The 26626-nt window shown below is 41.7% G+C and overlaps 1 protein-coding gene across 1 annotated transcript in view; it reads left to right on the top strand.

Annotated features, from left to right (window-relative positions):
- Positions 1 to 26626, top strand: part of CDC123 (cell division cycle 123) — a 59803-nt gene that overhangs the window by 13002 nt on the left and 20175 nt on the right. The window contains exons 3-7 of the mRNA XM_008064761.1: positions 1582 to 1639; positions 1902 to 1934; positions 9188 to 9283; positions 11666 to 11772; positions 25757 to 25805. Coding sequence (XP_008062952.1) covers positions 1582 to 1639; positions 1902 to 1934; positions 9188 to 9283; positions 11666 to 11772; positions 25757 to 25805 — 343 coding nt within the window. The remainder of the gene's footprint in view (positions 1 to 1581; positions 1640 to 1901; positions 1935 to 9187; positions 9284 to 11665; positions 11773 to 25756; positions 25806 to 26626) is intronic.

Genomic DNA, 26626 nt, shown 5'->3' with positions numbered 1-26626 from the left:
TCTCTTGGTTTACTTACTCATTTTATTGAAGCACATACTCTAGAATGCACAGAAGGAAAAACTTTTAGTGTTTGCACATCTGAGAACAAGTTTTTTCTACGCTTGGACTTGACTGGGGAGGGGGTTGTTTGGCTTAAGTAAGACTCTGGGCAGAATGTCGTCCTCAGATTTTGAAGGTACAGCCCACTGTCTTGTGGTATGCCACGAAGTCCCATGTCATTCTCATTTGCACTCCTTTGTCGTGACTTGTTTTTCTTCATGAATGTCTTCGGGACTTCCTCCTTCACGTTTATGTTTTATGACAATCATCTGTGTCACCCGTTGGACCACAATACACTACTTCCAGTTGAATGGCTTAAGAAGCAACCGTCGTATTTGTTGGTGATGGCTCAGCTGGGTGTTGGGAGATGCTTCGCCTTGGGTTTCTCTGGGTCCCTCGTGTCATTGCCCATCTTGTAGCCAGAGATAGTGCCAGCTTTTGTAGTGAACACCCTCTCAAAGATAGATACAGAGAGCAGTTTTGTTTACTACCTGGTATAAATAATGTCTCCCCTGGGTTAAGGATTGAGCAGACTTACTCGCAGCCCATTGTAAAAGGTGAGGTTTCCTAAGTTCAGTGTTCCTCAGTTGTAACACAAACTCAGCCACTCTGTGTCTCCCCTGTGGGACTGGAGGGCCAAGAGGGAACTGATGCAGATGGAGCTCATGCTGTGCTGTGTCTAGAGACCTTTGTTTCTGACCCAGGAGTCTCATGTCTTCTGCCGGTGTCCACGGAACTATGGCAGGCTTATTTGTTAGCTTGTATGCAGGGTAAAATCTTAGGTCCTCCTTTTTTCTTTTTTTTTTTTTAAATAAGACATGAGGTCTTGCTATGTTGCCCAGGCTAGTTTCAAAATCCTGGCCTCAAGTGATCCTCCCACCTTGGCTTCCTAAAGTCCTGGGATTATAAGTGGGAGCTACTACGCCCTGCCGGGTCATCCAATTCTTGACACCGGGCAGGTCTTATGTTGGTCTTGCTAAAGTCACTTATGGGACTGTCGTCCTCCAATGGCCTGACTGAGCTGGATAGTCTTAAGATGGCCTCATTCATGTCCGGCAGTTGTTGCTGACTGTCAGCTGGGCCTCTTTCCACGCGACCCCTCATCCTCAGGAAGGTAGCCTTAGCTGCTTTACGCAGTGCTGCCAGCATTCCAAAAGGGCGAGAGAGGACACCTGGGTTCATAATCTCATGGCGTCATTTGTGCTGTGTTCTGTTGGTCAGAATGAGTCTCGAAGCCACTCTAAGTGAAAGGGATGGGAAAATAAATGCCATTTCTTGATAGGAAGAGTGGTAAAGTCAGATGCCTGCCAAGGGCCACTGCTTTCCAATTCTGAGACTTTTTTTTTAATAAGCTTAGTACAGGCAGCAGACAGCAGACACTCCTGTTGCTGTCCTGCCTACTGTGCCCTTCACAATGTGTCTTCTCTTTAATAAATCTATCTTTCTTAACTAAAAATAATGATAAGCTTAGTACATATGAAATTATGACTGTGTGGTACCCAAGTCTTTTTCTAGCTTAAGCTTTGTTTATGTTTTTTTAGGGAAGATCCCCCAGCACGCTCTCAGCCAGACAGTGATGACGAAGCTGAAGAAATACAGGTTGGTGTTAAAGAAAGTGACGAACCCGAGGTTCAGTAAACTGTCGTAGTTTAAGTGATTTCTGAAATGGTTCTGACATTTAGATCTTAGGCTCCATTTGATAAAGTGAGGAATTACATCATCTCTCACATGTATTTCTACATATTCTTTGTGTTCAGGAAAAGACGTCTCCTATTTGTGTATAATTTTTAGATGGAGCCCTGCTTTTTGGAAGCCCAGTATTTAAATGTAATGTTTTGTTTCTGTCCTCTTTTCTGTGCAGTGGTCCGATGATGAGAACACAGCCACGCTCACGGTAAGCTCAAAGCAACACCAGCCTGGGGACAGCCTCACACTGTTGCACAAGGGTAGCGTCAGGGCTGAAATGCACGCCTCTCTCAATTGCCACACACTCACCGTTTCTAATGCCAACTTCTCTGTGGGCTGTTCTTTATTATTTTGAAAAATGGCTCAGATAATTTTTAACAGGCAAACATAGTTTGTTCTCTGTTACCTTTGATTACAAAGGAAATGTTTTAGGTGAGATTTGATGCTTTGACTTATTTCTTTTAAGCTCTACAAGAAGGAGTCCAGCCTAACATTGTACCTTGAGGTTCCCAGATCTGTGAACCTAAATTAAAGTGAACATCTGCATTTACTCATTCAGGTATATTTAGGTGGCATAAAAATGGTAGTTTCTTTAAGTTAGGGTAGAGAAGTATGTGACATTAACCAATGTTTTATATAAAAATGTGAAGCTGATCAAGCATATTATGATCTTTCAGGGTAAGAGTGCTGTTGTGAAATTCAACTTAAATTTTTTTTTAATAGAGATTTTTTAGAGGAATGAGTGAAGCAAAAAAAATGTACTCTAGAAATAGGTAAGTGAAATTCCTTATACCTTGAGTTAAAAAAGAAAAAAACTTTTAATAAAATTCCTTACAAGTAAATTTAATGACAGAATCTAGTTTCAGAGAGAAGTATATTCTAATAAAACTCTAAATAAGAAGATACTTCTGCATATTTATTGAAAGAGATAGGGTTTCTAGGATATAAGGAAAAAAAGTGGAGATGCGCCAAACAGATGGACAAAGATGAATAGGATTTGATTCCTGCCATCAGGAGTTTGTAAACCAGGGGACAGGTACGGGTTAGATGACAGTGCTGTGAGAACAGCGAGAACAGAAATGCCTGAAAGGACAAGCGGCACTTGACCTGAACCTGAAAGTGGTAAGGATTATTGGTATCAACTCACGTCCTCAAATCTATATAGATGGACAGATATAGAAATGAATAGCAGAAAGGGGTGTTTGTGTGCATGTGTGTTTACCAAACTCTGTTCACTAAGAAAGTTTAAAAGCAGTGACGTGAGACATCATGGGAGCAGCGAGCACACCCAATGCCCTGACCTTGGCTTCCAAATACCATTCTCCACTAAGAGGAATTGAAGCTTCTCAGAGAAATTCAGGACTGGGCTTATGAAGTAAAATTGAGCCTGTGACACCTTGTTAAGCCACAAACTATGGATGTGCTCAAAGAATGATGGGTTGTAACAAAAAGATGCCAGAAGATAGCTTGAATGGGCTCCCACTAGCTAAAAATTTGAGCCTCATAACCCATATAGGTTGAGTATTCCTAACCCAAAGATCTGAAATTCAAAATCCTACAAAATCCAAATTTTCTTTTTTTGCCCAGGCTGGATTCAAACTCCAGGGCTCAAGTGATCCTCCCTCCTCAGCCCTCTGAGTGGCTAGTACTATAGACTTGGGCTATCATAGTGGGCTCCTAAAACTTTTGAGCACCACCATGATGCCATAAGTAGAAAATTCCATGCCTGACCTCATGTGACAGGCCACATTCAAAATTCAGGTATACAAAACAGTTTGTTCAGCAACCCCAAGGGAAAAAATAAAATTACCTCAGGCTACATGCTTAAGGTGTATGTGAAACATAAATGAATTTTGTGTTTAGATTTGGGTCCCATCCCTAAGATATCTCATTATGTATATGCAAATACTCATTCGAAACACTTCTGGTCCCAGGTATCTTCCATAAGGGATACTCAACATATAAGAAGTTGTGATCCATTGACTAAAATAATCCGTGACCCCCACAGCAACATAAATAAGTGATGAGATTAAATACATAGGGACAAGGAAAAACTTCTCTTCTTTTCTTTTCTTTTTTTTTTTTTGAATTGGAGTTTCACTCTGTCACCCAGGCTGGAGTGCAGTGGCATGCTCATGGCCACCGCAGACTCGACCTGCTGGGCTCAGGCAATCCTTTTGCCTCAGTCTTCCAAGTAGCTGGTACTACAGGTGTGTGCCATCACTCCTGGCTAATTTTTTGGATTCATTGTACAGACAAGCTCTCGCTCTCACCAAGTTGTCCAGGCTGGTCTCAGACCCCTGTGCTCAGGCAGTCCTCTCGCCTCAGCCTCTCAAAGTGCTGGGATTGCAGGCATGAGTCACTGTGCCTGGCCCAAGTTTTTCTTTGTAGTAGTAAAGGCACTATCTAATAAATACAGAAGGAATGATTAAATTAGAAATTACCATTGGGCAACTATAATAGCAATAATTGATTAAATAGTTGTTTAAAGTAATGAGTTAAATTTATGAGAGGGAGGATATTTGCATATTCTCAAAGTACCTTCACCTGAATCACTAATTATAAAGAGAACAATAGTTATGCTACAGTGGAAAGAGCTGGCAGCCAAATATCCAGATTAACCTTATTATCGATGGGACAGACTGTCATGTGTGCCTCCTGATGTAATGCACAGGAAGGATTCATCCCCTGCACAGCTTGAGTCTCCTCACCAGGAAACTCCCAACAAACCCCAATTTTTGGAAATGACATGGAATAACTGCCCTGCATGCTTCAAAACTGCCAGGGTCATAATGATGAGATCAAAGAGAGGAAGTGTCCAGGTTAAAGGCGATTGACAGGGATGCGACAGCTAGATGCAGTGCCCAATTCCAGACTGGTTGCCTGGATCAAAAAAAGGTGTATATGTATATATATATATACACACACAGATGTTTTTGCTACAAATGACATTATAAGGCTGGGCACGGTGGCTCCAGCCTGTCATCCAAGCACTTTGGGAGGCTAAGCCTGGACAGCTTGGCAAGACCGCGTCTCTACAGTAAATCAAAAAATCAGCCAGACGTAGCACGTGCCTGTAGTTCCAGCTACTTGGAAGGCTGAATCAGAAGGATTGCCTGAACCCAGCAGGTCGAGGCTGCGGTGGCCGTGAACGTGCCTGTGTATTCCAGCCTGGGCGACAGAGTGAGACTCCAACTCAAAAAAAGACATTGTAAGAACAATTGGCAAATTTTGAATAAGATCTAATTAGGTAATGGTAATTAGGTAATGGTGTTACATCAGTGTTAGTTCCCTGGTTTTGATAGTTTTACAGTGTTATGTAGTAGAATGTTGAATATATAGGAGAATATTTTCAGAAATATACATTGAAGTATTTAGTGGTAAAGGGACATGGTGGCCACAGCTTACGAAAATAGTTTAGGAAAGAAATGTGTGTGACAGGTATCCACATGAACAGAAAGAACACGCACACACGGATGCAGAGAGGAGGGCTGGGGAAGACGGAGCAGATGGAGTGGGATGGGAAGTCTGGAGGAAGCGTGTGCAAGAATCTCGGGTACTCTCCTCTGTTTCTGAGAGTCTGAAACTGTTTAGAAATGAAACATTAATAAATTTAAGAAGTGGTTGGGTTTCCCGGGGTGGAGCGAGATGGAGTTGAGCAGTGGGAACGTTCATGGCAGAGGAGCACTTAGAAGAGGATGGAAGTCAGCCAGGACCTGTGGGTAGCAAGACCCAGCGTGTTGACCAACGGGGCATTGTCCCTTGTGGAAGCTCAAAGCAGTCAGTTAAAAATGGAAACAGTAATTGAGATGGGTCAGTTTTTAAGACATGATGGTGAATTTAAAAAAGTTAGTTGCTGGAAGTGTACATTACTATGACAGCACTTATGGGTTGTTGCTTTTTTTTTTTGTCAGTCTCACTCGGTTGCCCAGACTGGCGTGCAGTGGCACACTCACGGCCACTGCTGTGCCACTGCAACCTTGACCTGCTGGGCTCTGGCGATCCTTCCGCCTCAGTCTTCCAAGTAGCTGGAATCACAGGCACGTACCACTGTGCCCAGCTAATTTTTTTATTTATTGTAAAGATGAGGTCTCGCCAAGTTGTCCAGGCTGGTCTTGAACCCCTGGATTCAGGCAATCCTCTCACCTCAACCTCCCAAAGTGCTGGGATTATAGGCATGAGCCACCATGCCCAGCTTATGTTCAATTTTTTAATGTCATATTTTATGGGGAGACCCAGGTATCATAAGTATAAAATTAAGAATATAGAAGAATACACTCCAGTTTTGTGACTCTGGCTGCCCGATGGGCATTCTAGCTAATGGTTTTTTCCCTTGAGAAATGTAAGAGACATGTATGAAACTTCATAATTCTAAAAAAAAAGATGAAAAAACAAGAAAGAAGCCTTCCCATTCTGAATGAGTGTGGCACACGGGTGCTGTGTGGGTGAGGTTGGGAAGATGAGCAGGGAGTCCTGACCACAGAAAGTCCACAGATACAGATTAAAGTGTGAACTTGAGTCTGCAGACAGGGGGAACTTTTCCCAGGCAGCTGGTGTGTTCTGCATATTTCAGATTGGCTCGCTGAGCTTTGAGCTTAAAACAAACAAGACTTGTTAGTTAAATCTGTTTATATACTTTCCAGAAAATAGTAAAATCATGACTCCCATACAGATATAAAACATTTTAACACGTGGAATATTTTATTTAACTCATGAGGGAACAAGACACATGTTAGAACTGGTTGAAAAGAGAATCCCAAGAAAATATATTTATAGATCAGGAATATTGAAATGAGCACGTGAAGGAAGCAGAGTTGGTTTTGCCTCCCTCTGGAGTGGGAGAGAAGACAGCTGGCCTCTTCCAGACAGGATTAGTTCACATTGCCATTACTTACGTACGGTTTGTCGAGTTATAAAGTGGCTCACAGACCTAGCTAGAATCAGATCACCTAGAAGGGTGACCTACTGAATGTTTTAGATCCTTATGGCAGGATTTCCTAAAGCTGGATAATTTTGAGGATTTGAAGGAACCAGTCACAACCAATACATAAATACGAAGCAATCCTTAAATGTCAAGTTTTATGGGATGGGAAAGCTAAAGCGGTGTGTCTTTAAAGGCTAAACTCCTTCGTGTTGTAAGATGTGTGTGCCTCTGCTGTTTATAGGAAGTCTTGCCAGTGCAGATCTTAGATGAGTGGTGGTGATGAATACAGCTCTAGGGAAGCCACATCAGTGGCTTCAGGCGATTATAAGGACATGATCGGCTTAACATAATCACAATTCCTTTTGATTGGGGGAATTACATTGAAAATTAAAGAAAACTTTAATGCTGTTACTCATTTTGAAAGCCTCTCTAAAGCACTCTAGTTTAATTTCATGTAATTAAGCCAAGGAGTCTAATGAGAGATACAGTGGCAGCCTATCAAATAATTAAAAGATCCTGTTGACCAGGTGCAGTGACTCACACTTGTCATCCCAGCACTTTGGGAGGCTGAGGCAAGAGGATTGCCTGAACCCAGGGGTTCAAGACCAGCCTGGGCAACTTGGCGAGACTTTGTCTCCAATAAATCAAAAAATTAGCTGGGTGTGGTGGCACATGCCTGTGGTTCCAGCTACTTGGGAGGCTGAGGCAGAAGGATCGCCTGAGCCCAGCAGGCTGAGGCGGCAGCAGCTATGTTCGTGCCACTGCACACCAGCCTGGGTGACAGAATGAGACTCCGACACACAAAAATAAAAGATCCTGTTGTCCCAAGTCTAGAAGTCAGACTTACCTTAGGTGATCTGAAAGAGGTGATCTGACTGGGTCTTCCGTGCTGTCTTCTTTACTCCCTAGCCTTTTGTGTAAAGCTGTTTATAGTTTTGGGGTTCTATTACCTTTTTTTTTTTTTTTTGACTCAGAGTCTCTGTTTCCCACACTGGACTGCAGTGGCACAATTACAGCTCACCTCAGCCTCAACTTCCTGGACTCAGGCGATCCTCTCACCTCAGCCTCCTGAGTAGCTGGGACTAGAGGTGTGCCACCAAGCCTGGCTAATTTTTTGATTATTTTGTAGAGATGAGGTCTCACTATGTTGCCTCAGCTGGCCTCAAACTCCTGGGCTCAAGTAATCCTCCCACCTCGGTCTCCCAAAGTGAGCCAGCATGCCCAGCCTGTGTCCCAGATTCTTGTCACAGTTTTTTCTCTCTGATAACTGGGTTAGATCTTGGGAATCTGGATAAAGCATTTGATTTAATTTTGGAACGTGTAGTCTCATTAATTCTAGATCTAGTCTCTCTTTTTCTTTGCTGTGGAAAGTTGCTGTGGAAGAAGTTGAGAGCCTGCAGTTGCCCGGTAGAGGGCAGCAGTCCCCTGTGTAGATGAGGAGGATGGAGGGCTGTCTCTTGAAGACTCCACTTTCCGTGGCTGGCTTAGCTCCCTGGGTGCCTTCGATAGTGACCCAAAAGCCCAGGTCGGGCGTCATGGCATCACGCTTACATTCCTGCGTGACAGCAGTACTTCTGTTAACTTCCTGGTTGGAACAAACACGCAGAATGTTTTGATCCCTTGCTTATATCAAATAGGCTTTTGGTTTTTTTTGAGTTGGGGTCTCACTCTGTCACCCAGGATGAAGTGCAGTGGCATGATCATGATGTTCACATCCCATGGCAGCCTCAACCTCCTGGGCTCAGGCAGTCCTTCACTCAGCATCCCGAGTAGCTGGGACTACAGGTGCACGCCACCATGCCCAGCTACTTTGTTTTGTTTTTTTACTTTTTGTAGAGACGAGGTTTTGCAGTGTTGCCTAGGCTAGTCTCGAGCTCCTGGGCTCCCAAAGTGCTGGGCTCCCAAAGTGTGAGCCACTGCACCCAGACAAACTATGCATTTTAAAAAATCAGCCAAAAAGAAAGAACATTTTAATATGGCCGAGGCTCTATATTTGAACTTTGTTTATACTATAACTCATCTGGATATAGCAGTGTTTAAGTACAGCTTGTCACACCATTTACTTTTTGCGCTCATGAATCCTTTTGAGGATACTATATGTCCTCGATTCTTCCTGGATGTGAAGAGGCTCTGGGCCTTCAAGTGGGGGGTGTTATTTCTGAGAACTGTAGCATACAAGTAGGTGAGATCGCACCTGTCTCTTTCACTTGATGAATGCTGGTTTTATGGAGACATATCGGGAACCATTCACTCCTGCATCACGTTCCTGGAAGCCTAGTGACATCTGTCGTTTTAGCTCTGGGGGTTTTGATTGTTTGAAGAGGGCCATTTGAGCAGCTGGTTAGTTTATTTCTCTTTCGGGTAAATGTACTTAATCACTGATTTTATGCAACTGGGTCCAGAGAGTCTGATAGTAATTTATCGTCTAAATTTTGTTTTTGACATCCTAAACTATAACCTTGAGATTTTGATCTTGTTTTCCATATTCACTGTGATGATACTGACTTGCCCAAATGGTTTCTTTTTTCTCTCTGTAGGCACCAGAATTTCCTGAGTTCACCACTAAAGTCCAGGAAGCTATCAATTCCCTGGGGGGCAGTGTCTTTCCTAAGCTTAACTGGAGCGCCCCAAGGGTAGGAATACAAAAGAATCTCTTCCTTAAACATTCTTCATTTTGCTATTTATTTCATTTTATATCGCCACAAAGGGTCTTATTATATTCCTCATTCTAGGAAAAATACTGTAGAATTTATTATTATTACTATTATTTTATTTTCCTCATTTTGCTATATACTTCCCTGGGTCTAAAAATATTATATATTTTGGTGGAAGATAGTTTCAACCACTTGTGTTGATGATTGTGCTAGAATTTTGAGGAAATTCACACTTGGCCCTTTTCAAAACTTCAGCCATGCAGCTTAACAGAGAAATTTTTCTCTGTTGAAAAATAATAAAAATGTTACAGACTAGAAATAGTGCAGTTAGAGAAATCAACTGATATTTCTTAAATTGTGTCTTATTATTTTAACACTGCCTTTACATGATTTTTGAGAAAGTTAAGACCTGTGGGAAAATTATCAATGTTTTTTTCTAGCATAATAGAAAATAATTTTATGTCAGCATAGCTCAATTGAGGAATCAAAGATTTACTTGCCTTTTTTTTTTTTTTTTAAAGGACAAGGTTTCCCTATGTTGCCCAGGCTGGTTTTGAACTCCTGGGCCTCAGCCTCCCAAAGTGCTGGGATTATAGGTGTGAGCCACCATGCCTAGCCTTATTTGCATTTTCAAAAATCATCTCATATGCCTTTCTTTTTTATTCTCAAGTGAATGCTAACTTGTATTAATCTAATGTTTATGTTTACTCTTAAAAATTATACTGTACCTCAACTTGGCTAGACTTTGTCTCTACAATAAAAACAAAAAATTAGCCAGGCGTGGTAGCACACACCTGTAGTTCCAGCTACTTGGAAGACTGAGGCAGAAGGATCTCTGCAGCCCAGCAGATCCCATGAGCATGCCACTGCACTCCAGCCTGGGCAACAGAGTGAGACTCCAACTCAAAAAAAAAAAATTATAGAGAGTTAGCAGTTTCAGCTAGAACTAGAAGCTTGCTATAGCAATCAGCATGTCCTGACACTTATTTCACGTCATCACCTACTCCCCAAAGGCAACTGCTTTCAAATATTCTTGGACATTCTTTCGTTACTTCTTGTTGTTTTTTTTTTACTTTTCCATTTTAGGTATTTATTATGACTTCTTACCCCTTCATCTCCTGTCCCTTCTGTGTTCTCTTCCACTAGTTTCATGATAACTAGTCAAATTTTGGTTAGATTAGTATTCAGCATTTCCAACTGCTGTGATTTATGCAAACACTATGTACACAACTGGATTACTTACACCTTCTCACTCAGCATTTTGTTTTCCCTTGGGTTAATAATTGCCTTATTTGTTCAGCTGCATGGCTTACTATGTACATACTGTTCAGTGGAGTTAAATCTGTGTGTTCAATACACCATCTTTCGCTGGAATTTCACCATCTTTTTCATTGGGATGAATTACAAAGAAGTTATTATAAAGAAGTTACTCTAAAGAAGTTATTGAACCATTTCTAGTTCCTCATAGTCGACCTTTCATCTGTATATGAGCATTATTTTTAATTATTCCTTGCTCCTGAACTGGGTTGAGGCTTTCCACTTAAGATGGGTAGATTATTTGTGATTTCAAATTATTCCATTGTTCATTTTATTTGTTATTTATTGAGTGCCTACTGTGTGCCAGTGCTTTCTTCCACATAGTGTGAATGATAGGTTTTTTGCAATCATTAATTTTCTCAACATTATATTACTGCCCTGTGTCTGTATCTGTATCTGTAGGGGAGATATGTTTCTTAAATGACTTAATTATCTTACCATTTTTAGTCTTAGTTCCACTAAGTTTTGTGCCTACTTTGCCTGCTTATGGTCCTGTCATCTGTTCATATGTGTGAGACATTTGCCATTTAAAGTTGTGATGGTTCAGAGTAACTCACCTCCCTCTCTCCCAGCTTTGAGAGACTTGGGGTTTACCCGCCTAGCCATCCAAGTTCAGGTGTTTGGCTGTCGAACCCCAGAAACAGGAGGGACAGAAGCGACCTTTTTTTTTCCTGGAAAGCAGCCGGTCGGGCCATTTCTCTGCCACCTTAATCTTGTAGCTGAAGCGTCAGTACTGCTGGTACCTCATTCGTCCCTCTCCCATCCTCAGTAAGAAAAACACGGGGAAGTGCCCAGGCTCGGGTCGACATGTGAGGACCGCAGCAGCTCAGTGTTCACAGCTGCGTGTCTCAGATGCAGTGGTGATGTGCTTTGTTGTTGAGAAATGTAATTTAACGTTTGACAGGACTGCTAAAATTTACTTGGCTTTTTTCTTTAAGCCCTTGAAGTGATGTACATGATTGATTTTGTCTGTAGGCCTGAGCATTCGTAGCAGCAGAGATGGAGTATGGAATTGTACTGAGTAGCATGTGCTTTATTCCTTAGGATGCATACTGGATAGCGATGAATAGCTCTCTGAAATGTAAGACTCTCAGTGACATCTTTCTACTTTTCAAGAGTTCTGACTTCATCACTCGTGACTTCACACAACCGTAAGTATCGCTTATTCTCTCATGTCAATAGATTCGAGTACTTACATAGATTTTACTTACGTAGATTTTCTATAGGTTAAGTTCCAGTGGTTGTAGTACTATTATAAACAACAACTTTGCATAACAAAGCTATTTTGTGTTACTAAAATGACCTGTTAATGACCTCTTCACTGCAAGACTGTAGAACAGGACCGGGTACTCTGTTCCTTTCCTTTTTCAGTAAATGCTATACAATGGATGTCCCAAAATATCAAGAACCTTCTGTACTCTGCCCATTAAACATTTCAGTAGTTTTCTTTCTTCTGGTAAAACTGATAGATGTTTATCATAGAAAAGCAAAATTAGAGACTATAGTTAAACAAAAACAGGAAATGGAAAAAAATCCGTGATCTCACCATAATTGATTCTATGTACTTTTTGAATTCTATCTATGCATAGGTATAATATAAATGTAGTGACATCATGTAGGTATAATACGCGATGACATCTTTGCATGTCATTAAATACATAGATTCATCATTATTTTTTATTACCTTATTGGTATGCCCCTGAATAGCTGCAGTGTAATATATTCGACCAATCCTCTGTTCTGCAGTCTTTTTTTTGGTAGTTGGAGTCTCACTCTGTCCCCCAGTACTGTGGCACAATCATGGCCACCATAGCCTCCACCTGCTGGGCTCAGACTATCCTTCTGCCTCAACCTCCTGAGAAGCTGGGATTACTGGCATGTGCCACTACACCTGGCTAATTTTTTTTTATCGATTGTAGGCATAAGGTCTTGCCATGCTGCTCGGGCTCGTCTCTATTCGCTGGGCTCACGCAGTCCTCTCGCCTCAGCCTCCCAAAGTGCTGGGATGACAGGCGTGAGCCACCACTCCTGGTCCCATTCTACAGTATGCAGTGAACATCCTCAAGCTCATCTTTGTGCGCATCCCTAATTTTTTGCTTAGAGTAAGTTTCTAAAAGTAGAATTGCTGTTTTCCTCCTTTGCCAGTTACTCTGCAGCTAAAGAGCTTGACTGTGCTGTCTGCATTGCTGGTAGACAGAACACCTGCCCTGTGGAGCTGCCCATGTTCCCTACATGCCTTGGTTCTGTCTTCAGATGGCAGTGCTTCTTCCAGTCTCCCCTTCCAGCTTGTCTTAAACAGACCAGTTCTCTTACTTCACCTCATCTTTAAATTGGCCTTTAAAGTAAAGGATCTCCCCAAATTTAGAAGCTAGCCAGGAGAACAGGAATGGAAATACTGTGTAAGCATATCATTTCCCTGTCCACCTCGTTGAGTTTGCGCTGCCAGTTTACCACATTTCAGCCTCAAATCCTCTTTTTGAAGTGGAGCCTGGCATAGATAAACAGGCTCATTGCATAACAGTCATTCATCACCCCTGTGATATCTGAGCTCTGCAGCTTGGGCATAAGGTTTTAGTATTATCTTAATTAGAGGAAATGAAGTAAAGAAACAGCCAATGAGTGTGGTTATATAAAGGTGGATCCAAAAAACCTGCAGTTTATTTATAAAAAGTTGTGTATTCTTACGTGTTTAAACTTCAGTCACCTTCAAAGTACTATGTTTGATATAATACACCCATCAAGAAGCTTTTTCCACTGCTCAAAACATTTTTTAACTTGTCATCTCTGATACCTTTTAGTGCTTCTGCTGTTTTTTGTTTCACCCCTTCCACATCAGCAAATTGTTTCCCTCTGAGGACTTTTTCATCCAAGGAAACAAAAAAAGCCCCTGAGGGTGAGATCAGGTGAATAGGAAGGGTGGGGCACAGGGGTCATGCTGTTTTTGGTCCAAAACTACTGAACACTCAGCACAGTATAGACAGGTTATATGAGTAAATCACCCATCATGAAAGAGGTAAACATGTTGAAAGAATCTCCAAAAAAAAAAAGTCACTGGAACTGAGCCAAGCCTCTCTCAACAATGCTAGCTAGTCAATGATGCCAGTAGACTCCTAGAGCACTTACCTATGGTGGTAGCCTGTACTCCGAGGAGCCCGCCCTCCAAAAAATAATTCTAGGTTTTTGGGTCTTCCCTTGTATTGTATTTATTATAAGAGGATTTTACCCATATGGGTGTTGCTGTTGTTCTGACATTGGTTGTCAGCCTCTGTGGTCATGTTGGCACAGATGTTGCTAGGTATTGGTAGTCCTGGTCTCTTTTTCCCATCGTAAAGCTTTTTGACATCTAGTGTTTAAGAAGCTTTGAAATATATTAAAAATATTCTTGGCTGGACCCAGTGCTTTACACTTGTAATCCCGGTACTTTGGGAGGCTGAAGTAGGAGGATCACTTGAGGCTAGGAGTTCAAGGCCGCAGTGAGGTATGATCACACCACTGCACCCCAACCTAGGTGACAGAGCAAGACCTTGTCTTTGGATTTTTGTGTACCTTTAGTAGTAGTGGCAGTGAGAGTGCGAGGGCACCTTTGCCTTTCCAAGTCAACTGTCAATTACTTGTGATTCTCAGGATGGTAGTTTTTTAGATCTGCTTTGTAGTTTAATGATCTGTGCCCCCCCCCACCAGCTCACCTCTCCCTTTTTGTCTTAGTTTAACCGATGTTCCAGTGGATGGTGGAAATACCAGTCAGTTGTTTTGCATTTTGTACCTTCTGACTTTTGCATGGGGAAGAAATTAAGTCAGCCAGTGAGTCTGAGGCCTTGGGTTCAGAGAGTTTACCCACAGAACGCCAGCCTTCTCCTGTTACATATGATGGGGAGTTGGCAGGCGCAAACACCGAGCACTGAGCATTCAGCCTTTCAGCTGGCACTACTGATGTGTTGCCCTTTTTTGAAATATTTGTGGGTCGTTGCTTAGCAATTGACAAATCAGTTGCATAACAGTAAATATTGCCATCACATAAAACTCCCTTATTGATGGAACTCATTTAAAGGTGAACGTTTGTCACAAAGGCCTTGCTAGGAGCCCTCAAATGCTTAAACTAAGAGTATTACTCATGAGATTGGACAGGATCGTGTCAGTGATCTAACCTTTTCCTTACAATATTATTGAATATTACAATACATGATTACATTGTAAGATATAAAATTATAAAATATTATAAAAGCATATACAAAACTATATATACCTATAGTGTAAATTATGAAAAGAATAAGATTATGTTGTTTATTTTGTTTGAGTCTTGACTAAAGAAACAAATATGTTACAGTCAGGATTGCAAGTTAACAGAAGGCCAACTGAAATAGCTTATACACATGGGTTTTTAAAAAGATGTTATTTAATAAGGAATCTGGAGATTGGGTATTTTTAGGATTGTTGGGTCCACCAAGGTCCCCAGGAACCTAGGCTCTTTCAGTCTTGCCCCTCCTTTATCCTTGGCTTGTTGGCGTGGTCTTTGAGTTTGTCACCTAATGGTTAAAAGAGTGCTGCTGCCATCCCAAGTATCTGTCACATGAAGACATGACAATGTCAGAACCAAAAATGCGGGGGTGGGTGTATTTCCTCTCATTCTGTTCTTTATGTGAACGAGTAAAGCATTCCTGGAAGCGTTCCGGAGAACTCTCTCAGGCCTCATTGGTCACACCAAGTTACCAGCCTAATCCTGTATTTGGCAAGAGGAAAAGAATTGCCATTGGTTTAGACCAGGGGTTCTCCATGTGAGCGTGCATCCCAGGCTGATGAAGGGTTTGCCAGAACACAGGTTGCGAGGCCCACCCCAGAGTCCCCAGTTCCATAGGCCTGGAGTGGGGGCCTGAGCAGAGCTGGTCTAACCTGTGCCCAGGAGATACTGATGCTGCTGGCCCAGGCCTGGGCCTTGAGGACGGCTTAGGCTAATCACATGTGTGTCCTGGGAGGAGGAAGGGGCTAGGGAGTACATATGTTTCTGGTGTTGAACAACCCACTTAGATTAATCAGCACATGCATCCCTGGGATGAGGGACGGGACCACGGAGAATACAGGCTTTCAGTTTTGAAGTCTGCGTATATTAATCATCACATGCTCCTGGGACTAGGGAGGGAACCACGGAGCACACGTGTTTCCGGTGTCTGATCAGTCTACTTCGATTAATCAGCACACATGTCCCTGGGACTAGGGAGGCAGCCATGGAGCACATGTGCTTCTTGTGGTGAACAATCTTCTTAGATTAATCAGTATATGCTTCCATGGGGTTAGGAAGGGAACCATGGAGCACACAGGCTTCTGGTATCTGATCGGCGGAGTTTCTGTTAGGTTGAAGGTGGGAACAGCTGGAGGGAGGTGACCGGTGGTGTCTGCCCTGGCTGTAAGTTGCTGTAGAATATTAAGTACCCGTTTTATTTTTCCTGTTCCTCAAATGGTTGCTGTAAATAGGAAGCTTTAAAAAGTGAGTTGAAATATGAAGATAGAATCTATCTGTGTTATTTTGCGTACTGAATTATTTGCCCCAGTGTAAGCATTCTCTTGTGATTAAACTTGCTAAGCACAGGCTGTTCATTAAATATTTGATTGGTTGTCACTTCAGTTGGCCAAGTGGGCAAGCAAAAAATCTTGACATTCAATTGGCACTTAGAAGAAAGAGCTGAGTAAACGAAAAAGGAAGTCCATATATATTTTTCTGAATGGCTCATGACTAAGGAAAAATAGATTTGACTAGAAATCAGGTGATTTCACTTCTGTTAGTAATTTAAACTCAGCTATATGTTCAGTGTAATTTTTAGACTTTTTTTCTTAAGATTATTACAAAACTGATACCTAAAATTCAGTTAGCAAACAGTTTCAGTAGAATTTTGTGTGTGAAGAAGACCTAAGGAGAACTTCGTCCCTTGTGGTTTTTAGATGACAGGTTTTCTGCTTTAGATTGTCAGATAGTATATTTTATCTTTTTTTTGAAGAAAAATTCTATGCAAATTCTGATGAACACATCCAGTCACCCTTGGTTCAGTGTCATTTTACTTTTACCTTTTTTACCGCCCCCAGTAAAAATCTGAAGACCTGGAACCTGTGTAGTAAATCTCTTATTTTGTTTTCTGAACATCAAGAAAAGCTACAACACCAGAACTTCTTTTTTTTTTTGAGTCAGAGTCTCACTTCATTACACAGGCTGGAGTGCAGCAGCACGCTCACGGCCACTGCAGCCTCGACCTGCTGGGCTCAGGTGATCCTTCTACCTCAACCTTCCAAGTAGCTGGAACTACAGGCGCGCACTGCCACAACTGGCTAATTTTTGATTTATTGTGTAGAAACAAGGTCTCGCCATGTTGCCTGAGTAGGTCTCAAACCTGCGGGCTCAGGCAATCCACTCGCCTTGGCCTCCCAAAGAGCTGGGATTACAGGCTGAGCCACTGAGCCCAACCAACACCAGAACTTTGACATTTAATTTTTCCCGGCTCTAAATTTTTCTTTTCTGCTTCTGCCCATGATTTAAAATGTGTTCTTGTTGGTAGGACTTGTTTACTGTGAGGTGCAATGCTGTGACCTCCCACCTTTTGAGAAAAGCTTATCAGTGAGGATTGTGCCCTGGTTAATACCTAGTATGATCTTACTGCCATTTTAGAACATTAATGACTTTTGTCTCTGCCACTTACAGATTTAATATTGACATTTTCTCATTACTTTTAAAATGATAAAATTGTGATCTCAGGGAATTTAGGTGATACTGAAATTGTTTGGAGTAAATTTATAAAGATGGTTCTCAAGGTATTCTAATACTGTGAGTCTCTTTCCACACTCCTGCCATGTTGACTAGCCCAAATCAGAATGAACTCACACCAGTTGAGTAGGTAACTATAAGTCACGGTACCAGCACTAGAATTTCACCCCTGGACCCCCAAAATGGGGTCATCGTCAACTTGAGCATTTCACTAGAGTAGGCTCTTATTTCCTCCTCCATCCAGCTTTTTCTTGTGCAATATATTCCTTAATCATTGTACAACCCATCACAGTACACATATGGTCATGTACCACACAGTGATGTCTTAGTCAGTGATGGTGGTCCTATAAGATTATAATACCATGTTTTCACTCTACTTTTTCTACATTTAGATATGATCAGGTACATAAATACTTACCACTGTGTTACGGTTGCCGACACTGTTCGTTACTGTACTGGTAGGCTAGACCATCTTTTTTTCCCTCCCATTCTGTCTTTTGATATAAATATTTCTTCCTTATCTCTTTTTAAAATTTTTTATTTTATTATAGAGATGTGGGATAAAGTAAGGATTAACTATACAAGTAGGCCGCATACAGTTTGGGCCTCCAGCTGGCCCTCACTTTCCCTGGTTTGGGACCAGGTACCCTTTGTGTTGTTCCATGCCCCGCCCCGTCTGGCTTGTATAGGTGCATTCTCTGATGTTGATGCAGCATTGAAATGGCCAGACAACACATTTCTCAGAACGTATCCCTGTCGTTCAGTGATGCATGATTGTGTTGTGTACGTATCCTTTCTCACCTCTTTCTCTCTTTCCTTGTAAAATAGCGTAGACCACAGTTACATCTTATTTTCCATACTCTGCTTCCTGTTTTTCTGATTGCCCGTGCTCTCCTCATCCCAGAGTCCTAGGCATGCATCCTCATCACTGAGTGTGCTACATTTGTTCTCTTTCAATGTGTGAAATATTTGGAACAGCAGAAAGAAGCTATGTGTTGATTACAGTTATGAAACCCACAGAAAGAAGCATGTCAGTCTCGACATGTTTAGGGCATAAGAAATATTCCTATTTATATATTAAGACCATTTGGCTGGCAGGAAACTCAATCTTGTTTAAGCCGAGGGAATGATTTGGTAGAAATAAAAGAAAAAAAGATGAAATTCCTATTAGTCATCAGTACTAAGTATAGGTCTTTTAGTTTGGGACCAGAATCTTTTTTTCTTTTCCTTTTTTATTTCAACCTTTTTAAAAAATTTTGTTTCTAGAACATTACTCTCCAAAATTTCTGTTACCTGGCTGATTTTTAAAACATGCTGGCATAATTTTATAGTAGTTCTCATCAAAGTAGACCTTTGGGATTTTTTTTTCCTTCAAGATAAAATCTTTACTGTTATATCTGGGAATTCTTCTGGTTTGTAATTAACATTGTAGATTATGTAACATTTATTATTTGATTACTTTTGTGTTTGTTTCCAGAGTTTTCATAGCTAGCTAGAGGACCTAAAATTATTCTGCCAAGAATAATGAACTTAGAATTCAACATAGGGGCCTCCTTTTGACTTGGTGAAAATAAGTGGCTTCTGTTGGTACTTTGGTGAAAACTTCAATTAAAGATGCCTACTGAATTAGAATAAAATCCTAACCCAGGAAAGAAATTTAGAAGTTAGGTTTTTTGTTTGTTTTATTTTAAACTTACTTCCTCAGAATGTAAATAGAATCTGCAGGCCAGGTACGGTGGCTCAAGCCTGTAATCCCAGCACTTTGGGAGGCCAGGGTGAAAGGATTGCCTGAGCCCAGGGGTTCAAGACCAGCCTGGGCAACTTGATGAGACCTCGTCTCTACAATAAATTTAAAAATAAGCCAGTTGTGGTAGCGAATGCCTGTAGTTCCAGCTACTTGGAAGGCTGAGGCAGAAAGATCGCCTGAGCCCAGCAGGTTGAGGCTGCAGTGGCCGTGAGCATGCTACTGTACTCCAGCCTGGGCGACAGTGTGAGACTACGACTCAAAAAAATAAATAAATAAAATAATAGAATCTGAATGTCCACATGCAGCATTCTCCTCAGCGTTTTGGATGTTACTGTTGAGCTTTACATCCAGGCTTGCCTCAGTGACTCGGCACTTTCCTCTGCTTCCAGGAAGGTGCATGGCCATCTGGTTAATCATCTCAGTAGGAGAAGGCCTGTACAGTCATCTTCTGGACCACATCTGTTCTCACTTCTACCCTCTGAAACTAAATTAAGTTTTGGAAATAACATGTTAAACCGATCAATGTTTTAAAATCATGTCATAGGATGGTGAAATGCAAATGTGTATTAAAATATATACCTGTTTTAGGGTAGCAATATTAGGAGTTACCAAGGGTTGAAATTACTAATGTATAGGTACATAAAAGCGTTTTTAAAAATTGGGTAATGAAGAGCCCTGTCTTGGAATCACTCCTTTTGGTTTTCTGTAGTGTTTAGCAACAAGTATAGAACCTTAATCTACCTCATTCTTTATAAAATATTAGTAAGAAATTATTCCCATCAGATTTATAAATAATGTAGCACCCCCATGGTTAAAATCACATTTCAAAAATTAAAATGGTAGTAGTTCTGTTATTAAATTAGCCATTAAGATAACACCATATTATTTTGTTTATTCTAATCCCTTTGTCATTTCTCTCTTTCCTTCTCCCTTGTATCTTTTAGATACAGTTAAATTGAGAAAAGATAGACAGTTCAGTTTTATCACGATAATGAACTATGGATTGATTGGAAGCTCAAATACAAAGTTTTAAAGTAAGCTTGAATTGGCTTCTTATGAAAGCAATGCATGTATATTTTGTACTTTATATATTTTCTAATTCCTCAGAGTTAAAATTCAAAGTAAAACTAATATCTGGCTGGGCGCTTATGTCTGTAATCCCAACACTTTGGGAGGCTGAGGCAAGAGGATTGCTTGAGCCCAGGAGTTTGAGACCAGCCTGGATAAGATAATGAGACCTTGTTTCTATATTTAAAAAAAAAAAAAAATTTTTTTTTAAGTAAGAAAGCAGGATTTATTGAAAGAACTGAAAAGCTCCCACAGTGGGAGGGGACCCGAGGGAGTTGCCCCAAAAAAGTTTTTTTAAAGAAAAAAAAAAAAGAACATCTATTTGATATGATAAATACAATGTTAGAAATATAGTTAAGCAGTTGATAAATTAACGGTCACTACTGTAAAAAGAACCATTGTTAACATTTTGATATGTATTGTGTTGGTTTCTTAAGTATAGATTTATTTTAAACAATGGAATTGTATATGATTTTGTGGCTTCTTCCATAATTTTAAAGTATACTGCATTGTGAACATTTTTCTCTCTTTTGGAAAATTGTTTTACACACAATTTTTTTTATCCCTCATAATACTGTCTTGATTTTTAATACATTAAAAGGAAGTTGAGGGAAAATGTTTTAAGGATAAAATGAATTTTCATAATGACATTCCTATAATTGGCATTTTTTAGTAATTAAAATGTTTAGGCTGTTAAGCTAGGAAACAAAGGCTAGGGCATCTTTTGAAATGAAGATAGCTATACTAAGTAACCTATTAAAGGAGACCACCAAGGAGAGGATTCTTTGGATCCATCTTTTTTAGCCACAGATTCAGCAGTTTTCATGCAAAACAGCCACCTTCTAGCAGTTGAAAATGTACTGAAAGCCACAGCAACCTTGATGGGTCTCAGAAGGCCTGACTTCCAGCTGAGGCCGCTGCTCTGAAGGCCATGCTTGGGGTCCTGGCTGCTCCTTGCATTTGCCTGTTCCTTTCCCCAAGAATGGCACAGACTCACTGAGGAGGCCTCAGCCCACAGGCATCTCCTGGCTCTTTTCCCAAGAACCTCTTATGGGTTTAGAACTGGGGCTACTCCTCAGAATCACCTTTTTCAAAACATAAGTCTGACTTTGGATTGGAGCCTCTGGGGATTATTTTGAAACACTGACCTATCACATTCGAACCCTATACTGATTTTCAAACCTGTGTTCTGGAAGTTCTGACCTACTCTGAGCTTCAGTGTGCAGGAAGCGGTTAACCAAATACACAGACAGAGAGGGATGGAGGCCTGACAAGTCCTCTCGAAAACTGCTTGCATAAAGAACTTGAGAAGCACATGTTAATTCTCCTGGAGAGTCTTGTATACACTAGAACATTCTCCTTTTCTTTTTTATGCAGATTATCTAATCCAGAATATTTCACTTGTCTCTATCCGGCTATGTGTCCAAACAAAGGGTGGATGTGGATTCTGTGTACCATGTACTGCCGAGGCAGTTAAGAGCCAGCCAGGGAAATTAACTGACTTATCTAGATGCCAATGTAGAGCCCAGCATCCTGATTTTAATTTTTCTAACCTCTGGTCCACTGTTTTCTTACATTCTCCTCTCCTCCTCCATTAGATTATCTAATTGAGAATACTTCACTTATCTCTGTCCTGGATATGTGTCCAAATGTAATTTTCTTAAATGATAGAAAATATACAGCAGAGAGCTCTGGAAACGTGTGAAATGCTTACCAGTCTACTGATCCTTGTGGGGGAAAGGGTGGATTGTCTAAAGATAAAATAGGGCCGGGCTCGGTGACTCAGCCTATAATCCCAGAGTTTTGGGAGGCCAAGGCGAGTGGATTGCTTGGGCCCGCGGGGTCTGAGACCCGCCTGGGCAACTTGGCGAGACTGTCTCTACAATAAATCAAAAATTAGCCAGGCGTGGTAGCACATGCCTGTAGTTCTGGCTACTTGGAAGGCTGAGGAAGAAGGATCACCGGAGCCCAGCAGGTCGAGGCTGCAGTGGCTGGGAGTGTGCCACTGCACTCCAGTCTGGGCGACGGAGTGAGAGGCACCAACTCAAAAAAAAAGGATAAAATAATTAGGTGAAATTTTTTTTCTTTTTTCTTTTTTTGAGTCGATGTCTCACTCTGTCCCTCAGGCTGGAGTGCAGTGGCATGATCATGGCCACCACAACCTGGACTTAACAGGCTCAGGCGATCCTTCAACCTCAGTCTTCCAAGTGGCTGGAGCCACAGGTATATGCCACCATGCCTGGCTAATTTTTTGATTTATTGTGGAGGCAGGGTCTCGCCAGGTTGCCCAGGCTGGTCTTGAGCACCTCGGCTCAGACAGTCCTCTCACCTCTGCCTCCCAAAGTGCTAGGATTACAGGTATAAACCACCACACCTGATATAACTATGTTAATTTTTATTAATCTGACAGCTCATGACCTTAATTTTGGTTAACATAAAACCTATATGATTAACTTTTATTAAGAAAAATTTTAAATATTTTAAAAGTTAGTTTTCTAGTTTTTGATGATAACTCCTCGAGGTAATGTATTTTTTAATTAGTTTGATTTGAAGCAAGGGATTTTTGCTTTCCAGAAAAAAATAAGGTCTTAGAATAGCACCAGTGTGGCTGGGCACAGTGATTCATACCTATAATCCCAGCACTTAGGGTGGCCAAGGTGGGAGGATCTCTTCAGCACCATAGCAAGACCCTATATCTACACAAATTTGTTGTTGTCAAAACAAGGTCTTGAACTCCTGAGCTCACGTAGTCCTCCCGCTTCAACCTCCCAAAGTGTTCGGATTACAGGTGTGAGCTGTTGCACCCAGTCTCCATACAATTTATTTTTTTTTAATTTTAAATAGCACCGACGTGCTTTACACACTGGTATTTTGGAAAATTCATCCTATATTACGGAAATAGGATTTGGTTAGTGGTAGGTGTCTTTTCCTCCTTTTTAGCAGTGATACTGCTTGAGCCTAAAATCCTGCCAGTGTTTGTGTTGTTTTTCTTTTTTGTTTTTCAACTTAATCTGGGAGCTTTAATGACAGCCTGCAACCTCCATCCTTGAGAGAAGCAGTACGGCCTGTGGTTTAACGCACTCTTTCCCCTGCTTGCTTGTTATCTCATCTTCCTGAACCCCGGCATCCTTGTGTGATAAATGTGGCTAATACTAGCATTTTCTCAAAGGTTTATTGCAAAGATTAAATGAGATGTCAAATACCAAATGCTTCATACAGTGCCCGGTGCACAGTAAGTTTTCAATAATTAAAGCTCACTCATGTTGAGAAAATCCACTGGCTTTTAAAAAAATACTCTTTGAATGACTTTCTTTGCAAAGCAGATTTTATCATTCAGTGCCTGGTTATTAATGGTAATAAAAGTTCTGTTTTCTCAGGATTTCAGCCAGACAAGTAAACGGAAATTGTTGTTATTTGTAGTATCCATCATAAATGATTGCAGGGAATTCCAGCTTAGTCACATATTCAGGGAAAGTAAAAAGTTTTTCAAACTCAGATTTACTTGTAAATGGCTTACCAGGTCGTGAAAAGTATCTTGCTCTTTTAATGGCTCCCGACTGCAAGTGACATGTGTTGTAAGTGAGACACTGCACGTCATCCACCGTGCAGGCCATCTTCCCTCCTTCCTTCCTCTCCCATGTCATCATTCCCCTTTTGCTGATTCTGTCTTTCCTAAGGGCTATAAAACTAAAACTAAGGACAGCCACCCAAGTGTCGCCTTCTCCTCTGGCTGTCCCGTCTCTCCAGCTTTCCCAGTCATGCTGCTCTGAGTATTTCATTGTTTTCTCACCTCTCCTTCAGCCTTGGGTTCTTGACAGTCCAGTTGCCACCTTTGCAGGAATACTGTAAGTTCTCTCTGGCAGAAGTCTCCAGATCCAGAGGACAGTCGTGGTCTTAGTTTTTGGTGGCATTGAGTCAGTTCGCCATTTCCTTGTTGAAACCCTCTTTTGTTGACGTTGAGGACCCCATTTTCTTGTCCCTCTCCAGGACCTGTTTTTCTAGCCTGGGTCTCGAACTGCTTTTCCTTCGCCGACTCTTCATTATTGGTGTCCCTCAGGATTTCGTCGCTGTGTGAAGTGATCACTCCTCTTGCTTGACTAGTCCTTGCACCCGGGTGATTATTACTCCAAGGGCTTGTCTTCGTGATCTCCCTCTCCGCTGGGTTTCCTGCCCTCCAGGTGCTTCCTGGACCTCTCTAGGAGGTTCTCCCATGAGGCTCCAGTTCGTTCCCTCCTGTCTGTCCCCACCCCGTGCCACCTTCTTTTCCCTCTGTCCTAGCGAATGGCACGGCCAGCAGCCCTGCCAGTCCTCCAGCCGGACACTCAAAGTCGCTGGACCGCTCCCCTGCTCTGCCCTTTCCTTTCGGTCAGTCACCAGGCTGTGTAGACCCGGCCTCCTAAAGATCTTTGCATTGTGCCCGCCTTCTGCCCTCCCGTTGCCTCAGTCGTACCCTCATCTCTCACCGAGACTGGTGCAACGCACCTGCTGGGTCTCTCTGCCTCCCAGGTCTCTGCCTTTTCCCCCAGACCACCCTACACCATTGTGCCCTGGTGACACTCTTAAAGCCAAAGTGGAGGTATCTCCCACACATAGGTAGAAACTTTGTAGCTCTTGTCATCTGTATAATAAAGTCCAGCCTCCCTAGGAGGGTACACAAGGCCTCTGAGGATCTGGTCACTCTACATCTTTTGGCAGTCCCCCCTTGTGGTCTGTGCTCCTAGGTACTGAGCTTCTGTCCTTCTTGGAATGCTGTGTGACATTTCTCACTCCCCTCCTGTCTAAGCACATCGCCCATGGCCTTGAACGTGGACCCCTTCTTGACTCCCACCCTCTCCCTCCCTCACGCAGCAGACTGTTAATCATTTCCTCTTTGGTGCTGACAGTGCTTGATTTTTATTTCCCCTAGTATTTTGAAATTCTTTGTCTACTTGTTAGCTTTCTCCACCAGACGAACTTCCTAAAGGATAATGAAGGACAAGGGTGTGTCTGTCCTGTTAGCATTCCCAGTGCCTGGCCCAGTCTTTGGCATAGGTAGACGGTTAATCAGTGATACAAAATACTGTTCGTGAAGCTGAGGGCTTTCAGAGGAGGAAATGGTATACTCACTGGCAGCCTAGGAGTTCTATCAAATATTTTTGGAAGTGGCACGTGGGAGAAGGACTAGGTTAACTTTGTGTAGCTTCAAGTGGCAGAAGTAACATTAGGTAAGAGACAGACTGTGGCCCAGCCCATGATCGGAACACCTACCTCCACTGAGAATCTGGATCCTGGTTCTGGCATGGCCGTTGAATTTGGGTTTTTCTGGGTATTCATTTCTTTGCCTTTTGATAGAGAGATGGAGATTACATATCTCTATTACAAATAGCTCATGACATTGTTTTGAGGAGATAACATCCCAGGGTGCCTAGGTTAATGCATAGTATTGGATAATGTTTCATAAATGTCCATTGAATTTGAATTTGCCTTGTGTTCCTGATGCTCTTAGTAAAATATTACTCACATTTAAGTAAATAGCATGTGGGTGTCCGCTGACACGACCAAGCACAAGACTCAGCTGCCTTTTTTCCCTCCAAAGATTTGTTCACTGCACTGATGACTCTCCAGATCCTTGTATGGAATTTGAGGTAAGAAACTTATTTTCTTTCATCATCCTAGACAAAGATGTTTTGAGAATCGCTGTATATTCTTAAGCGAAATAAATGAACTTTTTTGGATTAACTTCTCTGGGAATTTAAAGCCACTGAATTTTTAAATTTATGAAATACATTGTGTATATAAAAGAATGTGTACTCTATGTAGAATATACATATAGAATCTTTGTATACAGTAGGCATACACTATAGTATACATAGAATATATGTATTCTCTCTCTCTTTTTTTTTTTTTTGAGTTGGGGTCTCACTCTGTCACCCAGGCACTGGGCTTGGTACTCTCTTGGCTCACTGTAGCCTTGAACTTCTGGGCTCACGAGATTCTCCCACTTCAGCCACCTGAGTAGCTGAGATTATAAGCATGTGTCACCATGCCTGACATTTTTTTAATTTTTATCTTTTTCTATCTTTAAATTTTTTTGTAGAGATGGGGGTCTTAGTATGTTGCCCAGGTTGGTCTCAAACCCTTGGGTTTAAGCAGTCCTCCTGCCTCAGCCTCCCAGAGTACTGGAGTTGCAGGCGTGAGCCACCATGCCTGGCACATATTCTTTAATTAAACAAACACCTTTATCCTCTCCACTCAGCTTAACTTGATTAAATTTTGCCATTTTACCATTTGTTCGCTCATTTTTAAAATTTTTTTATTTTTTATTTTTGAGTTGGAGTCTCACTCTGTCACCCAGACTGGAGTGCAGTGGCCACTCCCAGCCACCGCAGCGTCGACTTGCTGGGCTCCGGCGATCCTTCCGCCTCAGCCTTCCAAGTAGCTGGAACTACAGACATGCACTACCACA

Source organism: Carlito syrichta, unplaced genomic scaffold, assembly GCF_000164805.1.
Source record: "Carlito syrichta isolate Samal-C Ts95f unplaced genomic scaffold, Tarsius_syrichta-2.0.1 Scaffold308004, whole genome shotgun sequence".
In the NCBI taxonomy this organism is placed as follows: Eukaryota; Metazoa; Chordata; class Mammalia; order Primates; family Tarsiidae; genus Carlito; species Carlito syrichta.
The sequence above is the reverse complement of the archived record's forward strand: the minus strand, read 5'-3'. Positions and strand labels throughout refer to the sequence as shown.